The sequence below is a fragment of the Otolemur garnettii genome, unplaced genomic scaffold (assembly GCF_000181295.1).
Source record: "Otolemur garnettii isolate 467f Iridium unplaced genomic scaffold, OtoGar3 scaffold00025, whole genome shotgun sequence".
In the NCBI taxonomy this organism is placed as follows: domain Eukaryota; kingdom Metazoa; phylum Chordata; class Mammalia; order Primates; family Galagidae; genus Otolemur; species Otolemur garnettii.
The window spans coordinates 17,243,338-17,252,144 of record NW_003852420.1 but is presented as its reverse complement, the minus strand read 5'-3'; the positions used below and the strand labels follow the sequence as shown (position 1 = coordinate 17,252,144).

Here is an 8,807-nt window from a genome sequence, read left to right as displayed (position 1 = left end):
CCCAAGTAGCTGGGACCACAGGTGCCCGCCACAACGGCCGGCTATTTTTTGGTTGTAGCCGTCATTGTTGTTTGGCGGATCCGGGCTGGGGATTCGAACCCGTCACCTTAGGTGTATGTGGCTGGTGCCTTAGCCGGTTGAGCTATAGGCGCCGAGCCTAAAATCACTTTTAGATGAGCAGACATTCAGGTGGAAAAGTGTGATGTGAAAAATGCACACAGCCAGTAACTCTTCGTTTCTTCTTCCCACTCAGGATGTGTCTAGTCCGAATGAAGCAGGAAGGCCGGAGTGGGAAATACATGTGTCGTATCATAGTTCATTTTATGTGGGAGGATGTTGAGCAGCGTGGCAGAGTCATGGGGGTAAGTGAGTGCTGTCAGATTCTCATCCTGGACAACTCCAGTGAGGGATTGCCTCATTTGAATTTGAGGTTTTATCTGTTCTAGAATGCTCTTTTAGATTTTTGTAAAATGTTCCCTAATGTCAAGTGGCAGTGATGTTAGAGTCATCTTTTCTACCTCTATGGAGCCTGATATGCCACAAATACTTAATGTGTTTATATACGATATTGTGATTTATTTGTCAATGCTGAGGATATCTTGTGTATGGAGATGGGAATATAAAGCCCAAATCTTGGTGATAGGAGGGATGGATTTGGAGAATGAGAGAATCAAAAATTCAGTTTAGGGATACTATGCCTTTGACACCAATTCAGTATTTGAACTAGTCCTTCTATGGATTAGTTCTGGTGGAAGGACCTCACATGGGGCCTGCACTGGGCAGGTCTCAAACTCCTGGCCTCAAGCAGTCCTCCCAAGTTGGCCTTCCGAAGTGCTAGGCTTACAGGTATGAGCCATGGTGCTAGGCCCTTCTAGGTGTTCTTAATATCAGTACAAATGTATAAACATATATTATTTTAACATAACACAAATGGGGTTATACAATACACACTATTTGGCATGTTGACTTTTTTCCCTTAAAATATATTGGATGGTAGGGCCTGTAGCTCAAGCAGCTAAGGCACCAGCCACATACACCAGAGTTGGTGGGTTCAAATCTGGCCTGGGACTACCCAACAATGACAACTACAACCAGAAAATAGCCGGGTATTGTGGCAGGTGCCTGTAGTTCCAGCTACTCAGGAGGCTGAGGCAAGAGAATTGCTTAAATCCAGGAGTTTGAGGTTACTGTGAGCTGTGACAGCACAGCACTCTACCCAGGGTGACAGCTTGAGGCTCTGTCTAAAAAAAAAAAAAGAAAGAAAGAAAATAAAAAATGTTGGATATGTTTTTCTTTTACATATCTATACATTTAATAAACTTCAAAATGTTTTAATTGAGTGTAAAATTCCATTAATCATCATTCTCAATCCTGGCTATTTATCTTTATCAAGAAGTAACCACTGTTTTCCAATTTGGTATACGTATCTTTTAAGACTTTTTCCTGTTATCTGTAAAAACTATGTAATATTGGGTTTGTTTGTGTGTTATTATGTATGATATCATTCTTTTTTTGGAGACAGAGTCTCATTATGTCGCCTTCAGTAGAGTACTGTGGTGTCACAGCTCAAAGCAACCTCCAACTCTTGGGCTTAAGCGATTCTCTTGCCTTAGCCTCCCAGGTAGCTGGGACTACAGGTGCCTGCCACAATACCTAGCTATTTTTTGGTTGTAGTTGTCATTGTTTGGCTGGTCCAGGCTGGATTGAAACCTGCCAGCTCCAGTATATGTAGCTGGTACTCTAGCTGCTGAGCTACTGGCACCGAGCCTGATGTCATTCTTTATGTCTTTGTGCCCAACTTTGTTTTTCACTCAACAATATATTTTGGAGATCTTTCTATGCAACGTGGGAGTTAAATGGGAAATCGTCAACTGTGTTCTACTTTTATTTATTGTAATGATTTTCAAACACTCTGATGCTGTCTGTTGGTATCATGTGCTTACTCTATGTGTAAAATTATAGTCTTTGAGACTATATCATGGAGATTATGGTTGCCTACTGGGAATCTGGGTTGAAGATTTTTTAAATTCTCATGTGTTTGAAGGAACTGCTTGTATGAGGAAGCACAGTGGACATGGGTTTGCCTTTAGGTGTCTTCACTGATATTTATATGCCTTTCCATAGGACAATAGAGCATTGACGTTTCTGTTCATTCTAAGATGACTGCATATATCCAAGTTTTAGCTGCTGTCATCATCATCTTCTCTTTTGGATTCAGTATTCAGCTCTCTTTGTAATTGTCTTCTTTCCTTCCCTTTTCAATTTTTTGGTTGTCATTCTTTCCTGCTATGTTAGCTGCTATGTAATATGGGGGAGGGAGGTGGTTTTGTATTTTCTCACTCAATGACAGCCAACATAGAATACTTCTGTGACCAGATATATGGGGGTTTTCCCTCAGACACCAAGCAAGCAATGAATTCTGCAATGGATGCCCACTGGGTGTCCTTCATATCAGTTCAATTCTATCACTGTCTACCTGGAAATAGTGTCGGATTTCAGGGCTCCATCTGCAGGAATACCCTCCCATTTTTGGTGCTCATCACAAGTTCTAAGTTTATTTTACCTCTGCTTCTGACCGACTGACTATAAATTGGGGTTCCCACAACTTCCTCCTCGGGTTCAATTAATTTTGCTAGTGCAGCTCACAGAATTCAGGGAAACACTTAAGTTTATTAGTTTATTATAAAGGATACAGACAAAGAGATGCATAGGAGAAGGCATTTGGGAAAAGTCTCAGAGCACCATCCTTGGGACTTCCACTTGTTCAGCTATATGGAAGCTCTCTGGACCCATTCCTTTTTTGTTTTTTACGGATGCTTTGTTATAGAGCAGCAGTTCTCAACTTGTGGGTTGCGACCCATTTTTAACAATCAAAATACACTGTGGCATTAGGAAGGTTGAGAACCACTGTTATAGAGACATGATTGATTCAAGTATTGGCCATTGGCAATTGACTTAACCTTCAGCTCCTCTCCCTTTCTTGGAGGTAGTGGTTGGAGCTGAAAGTTTCAACCCTCTCAACCTGCCTTGAACTTCTGGGGACTAGTCTCTGTCCTGAACCTACCATGAGTTAACTTATTAGCATAGTAAAAGCATCACTTTGGAGATTCTAAGGATTTTCAGAGTCATACTCCAGGAAACAGGTGGAAGACTAAATACATATTTCACAATACTGCAGCTGCCCAGAGTGAGATCAGCAGCCTTTAAGCTATTTATCCAGCTGAATGTCCCCACTTGCCCACGAGTACTTACTACACAGCTTTGTGGCAGCACATGGTTGACATAAACTGATACTGGCAATCTCAAATCATCCCTTTTAATGATGACCAGTGGTGATATCCCCTAGCCTGTGAAAGCTTGTCTGACTGCCAGGCAGTTATGTAGCAACTCTTCTATTAGTGAACTTGTTTTACTTATCACTGTTGACTAAACTCTGATGGAAGTTGGGCCATTAGAACCATGTGGGCCACAACTGTTTCCATTCTGAATAGCTTAATGAGCCATAGGTTGCTGACTACTGGACCACAGGAATATTTTAGTTGTTCCCCTCTCCCAGTGAATTTTCTTCTGGGCCCCACATATCTCTTTACAATACTTAACACTTTGAGCCTTCTCCTATGTTACTTGATATGCAATAGCCCTTGTGTGTAACTAAGTTTGTAAAAGCAAGAAATTGTCTTTTTTAGATCTTTGTTTATAGAGTGAACATTGAATGAATAAATATCACATGAATGACTAAATTCAACTTCAGCTTCTAGAATTATGTTTTAGAGCTTACTTATCAAATAAATCATACTAATTTATTATTCTGTGGTCCAGGTATACATCAATGCATTCTCACAGGAATTAGTTTTTTCCTTTCCTCATTTTAAATTTTTATTTATTTTAATTTTTTTATTTTTTGGAGACAGAGTCTCACTCTGTCATCCAGGCTAAAGTATAGTGGCCTCATCATAGCTCACTGCAACCTCAAACTCCTGGGTTCAAATGATCCTCCTGTCTTAGCCTCCCAAAATGCTAGGATTACAGGCATGAGCAACCACACCTGGCCTCTTCTCTCATTTTATCCAGCTATTTTTTTCATATTTTGATTGCTGTAAATGGGGTGCTACCTATAAGGAAGCGTTTTGTTTTGTTTGGGGGGGTATCATTCTGTTGCCCAGGCTAGAGTCCAGTGGCACAATCATAGCTCACTGCAGCCTCAACCCCCCGGCTTCAAGTGATTATCCTGCCTCGGCCTCCCAAGTTGCTAGGATTACAGGTATGGCACTGTTCCTGACTCGGGAAGTGTTTTATTTAGATCAGTGCTTCTGAAACTTTAATATGCCTATAGTTAACCCAAAGATCTTGTTAAAATAGATTTTGATTCAGTTGCTTTCAGGGTGAGGCCATAGAATCTACATTTCTAATAAGCTTCCAGATAATGCCAGTGCCTTCAACAGTACAAGGTGGGATATGGGGCAACCATGCTTTGCATAGCAATATTTAAAGTGATCTCCCAGTACAAGCTCTTTTTTAAAAAACTTATGTTCAGGCTTAGCGCCTATGGCTCAAGCTGCTAAGGCGCCAGCCACATACACCTGAGCTGGCGGGTTCAAATCCAACTTGGGCTCACCAAACAACAATGACAGCTGCAACCAAAAAATAGCCAGGTGTTGTGGCTGGCGCCTGTAGTCCCAGCTACTTGGGAGGCGGAAGCAGGAGAATCGCCTGAGCCCAGGAGTTGGAGGTTGCTGTGAGCTGTGATGCCAGAGCACTCTACCCAGGGCAACAGCTTGAGGCTCTGTCTCAAAAAACAAAACAAAACAAAACTTATGTTCAAAAATGGGAAAACACCCCAGTTACAAGGTCTTAATTTGCCTTCATGAAGACAAATGCCCAAGTTTTGCTTTAGTTACAAAGACTATAAATAAAAGATGGTAATTTAAAAATAATAGAGTTGGAAGAGTTAGAGAATTATTATTGCTTTTCTATTGTGATTGACTTGATCTTCCCTTTCTAACCTCATGGTATAAACAGACACTTCATGTAGGCAAGAAAATTGCACAATCACTAAGCTGTGAGTACATACATGGAAGTGTGTATGTATAGAGGGGATCTCAGTCTTCTGTGAGTGTACAATCTAAAGAAATGGGACATGTGGCTGGAGAAAATTAGTAGGCAGTATGGAGCCAGTCTGGCCTGGTTCTCTCCCTGGCAGGCAAATTTTTCCTCTTCTGTGCTTCAGTTTCTTCATAAAAAAATGGGCTTGAGGGGGGAACTGCATGATCTCCAAGTTTCTTTTCAGCTTTGAAAAGCCATGATTTGAAGGTGGTAATTTGCAAATCTATCACTGTGTTATTTGGCATCCCAGGTGTACCTCTGTAAGAAAACTCATATAAAAAGTAGAATTTATAAAACCAATCAATGTGGTAGCGATTCTTCTCATGCCAAAGACTTAGAGGCCATTACTTTGAGCGGATTGGTGTGTGGAAGATCCAGAACTGAGAGAGCCACTTTTGGGTTAATGATGAATGAGAAATTGCACTAAGAACTTCTTTGAAATTAGAATTCCAGTCTCCTTTGGTGGGAAAATTTTTCATTTTATGAAAATTTGCTTTTTATAAGCTTTTTGAGCCCAACTATTGTGAAAAGTGGGGCAGACGCACATGTCACTGGTGAAGCTGGTACAAAAAGCAAGTGTGTTAAATTTGAGGTTACAAAAATCACATCAATAATTGAGAGTGTTCTGACTTAAAAAAACATTATTTGGGATTTAAACATATAAATTAGCTGTGGAAATAAAGTTCATTATATCACCTCATCTGGTCTTGTTTTATTTCATTAACTGCTTCTTTAAAACTTTTGTGAGCTAAGTTGCAGCTGAAAAGAGGTTGGAGACCATTTTTCCTTGGGCTCTTGCCGCACTCCTGAGTGTTGGTAAGAGTAAAGAACTAAGACTTGACACAGCTGTAAAAACAGACAGCGCCTTTGGCCTCAGCACTTTCTTCTGGTGCAGGCAGATTTCAGATGTAAATTTCACTCTCCGCCTCTCCTACTAATGAAGTAAGTTTCTTTTGCTGGGTTTGCAGCCAGGTGTGTCCAGTCTTGTGGCTAACCGGGCCCTTTACTTAATTTTTCCATTTGTGACATTTCAACCAAACTTAAAAAACAAACATAAAAATTAGCTCAAGGCAGTGGCTCAAAGTGTTAATGGTAACCTTAGGCTGGCTAAACGACTTCCTCTCAGCTCTGCCCTGCCAGACATCTCCACCTTGTGGCTCACAGTGAGCAGGTTTACGCTTTCCAAGCCATGGAGACAGCATTGGGAAGGGGTTGCGGGGGGGAGGCCATAGTTAAGAAATTCTGATCCTTATCCGTGGTCCTTGGCATGCCAGTTGCCCTTGCAGGACTTCCAGAATCAAAAGGCACCTCCTGTTGGTGGTCCCCTGCTCTCTGGGTAGCAGAGCTGCTTGATGGGGTGGTGTAGAGGAGCTGTGGGCTCAGCTGGGCTCCTTTGTGCAATTCTGCTTTGCTTTCAGACCAGCATTTTGCTTTGTAAGGTCCTCTGTGATCACACTCCAGACTACCTGTCCAAACTCATTTCCTCTGGTTCTTCTTAGACCTTAAATATGTGAAACCTGCTAGTCCATGTACCTGGCACTTAGTAAGCACTCAGTGAACATCACATTCCATCCTTGCTTCACATACCCTTCCCTCCAGCCAGCCTGAATGCCTCGCTGTTCTTTTCTTGTATCTTTCCTCATTCTTTGCTTATACCTGCATAGATTGCCCCTAACATCTCATCCTTAGTTCCTTCACATCCTTCCACACCACATGAAAGCCAATACTACCTTAATAATTTGTATCTCCCCATCTTTGGGCTTTTTCTATTTCCATTTTGTATCATAGTCATTCCTCATGTATGTTGACTGTCTTCCAGGTGAATTCCCTTCCAGGTCCATTCCACCTTCCAGGTGCTATGGTGTCACAGCTCACAGCAAGCTCAAACTCCTGGGCTTAAGCAGTTCTCTTTCCCTCAGCCTCCCAAGTAGCTGGGACTACAGGCACCCGCCACAACACCTGGCTATTTTTTGTTGTAGTTGTCATTGTTGTTTAGCAGGCCAGGGCGCGGTTTGAACCCACCTGCCTCGGTGGGTATGTAGCTGACGCCCTAACCACTGATCATGGGCACTGAGCCGCGTCCTTCTTTGTATTCTCCAAAGTGCTTATCATTGCTCTCTGACTGAATAAGTGCCGAATAAATATATGAAGAATGAAAAAAGATGATCCTGGAAGCCCAGAATAAGTATTGTAAAAAGTGGGGCAGGGAGATACCTTTTTTTATTCTGAGGATATTTGTTTGCTGTGTTGTTCTTAAATATTGGAAGAAAAAGAAATGGGGAATTGTTTCCTGCGCTGTCAGTGTTTCTGTTTTTTTCCTCACTTATTTTAATAGAATTATTTAATTTTTCAAAAACTTCAATTTAGGCCAGGTGCAGCAGCTCATGCCTATAATCCTAGCACTCTGGGAGGCCTAGATAGGTGAATTGCTTGAGTTCAGGAGCTTGAGACTAGTCTGAGCAAGAGCGAGACCCATCTCTACTAAATATACAAAAAATAGCAGGGCGTGGTGGCCAGTGCCTATAGTTGCAGCTACTCAGGAGGCCGAAGCAAGAGGATCACTTGAGCCCAGGCATTTGAGGTTGCTGTGAGCTATGACACCACAGCACTGTACCCAAGGTAACAAACAAAACACTCAATTTATACAAAAGACATTTTATGTTTCTCAACTAACAAATGCTTTAAATTTTAATGAAGGTTGTAGTTTTTCTGAAAATTTCCTTTGAGATTTCTGTAATCCTTTTCCATTTTTCCCTTCTTTTCCTACAAAAATTTTAAAACTTTTCTGTTTTAACATGAGGGAAAGTGCTGTGTATGTGGCTGGCGCCCTAGCCGCCTGAACCACAGGCGCCAAGCCAAAGCTATTGTTTTAAAGATAAAGGTGCATACTAAAAGAAACAGTTTTTGTGGCCATGGTTATGAATGGCCTGAGTGTAAATGAGGAACAATCCCTTGGGTTTGAGACCATGAAAATAAGAATATGTGCGTGTTCTCAGGTAGAGAACATTCTTTTGAAAGTTTTAGAAAATATCCTGAGCTGTCAGAATGGATACTCAGTTATTAGGGGAGAGAGCTAAATTCTCAGAAGGTCGAGTAATTCCATTCTGAATTTGGCCCATGAATTTAAGCAGAGTCCAGCTGAAGATGTACCTATGGTAGATGCCTTCCTTTTTCTACACAGATTTCCTACCCTCACGCCTTCAGAGGTACCAGGAGTTCAAAGAGTAGGGGCTTTAGGCAGTTTTCCAACAGATCAGGTGATATGGGCATGTGCAACCAGGGTGCCTGTCTGATGACGCCAGTCACCTGTCCTGAGTGGCACAGTGGACTCATGCCACTTCAGGAGAAGTTATAAACCTTTCTGTATTTGAAATTAAGTGAAGCATGAAACTCCTAACAATATACTTGATTACTTATCCCTGTGGCCATTTTTACCTTCGGTTATAGATTGTTGAGTTTGCTGAGAGCTAATTTGTCTTTGTTTTGCACTGTACATAATGGGCATTCATTCAGTAAATGTTTCTTGAGTGAATGAATGAGTAGATTTGATCCCTTTTGTTATCTTCAGTTTACCTTCTATCACTTTCTTATAGAAAGGGATAGTGACCTAATTGCATTTCTTTTTTTTTTTTTTTTTGGCAGGTTTTTGGCCAGGGCACCGCCCCCTAATTAAATGTTTCTTGAGTGAATGAATGAGTAGATTT

At 41.4% G+C, this 8,807-nt stretch overlaps 1 protein-coding gene across 2 annotated transcripts in view; it reads left to right on the top strand.

Moving 5' to 3' along the window:
* The window catches only part of LOC100962975 (ubiquinol-cytochrome-c reductase complex assembly factor 1), a 117,048-nt gene that overhangs the window by 66,410 nt on the left and 41,831 nt on the right, over positions 1-8,807 (top strand). For both annotated transcript variants that reach the window (XM_003788128.3, XM_023512183.1), the window contains exon 7: positions 254-362. In XM_003788128.3, the coding sequence (XP_003788176.1) occupies positions 254-362 (109 nt within the window). The remainder of the gene's footprint in view (positions 1-253; positions 363-8,807) is intronic.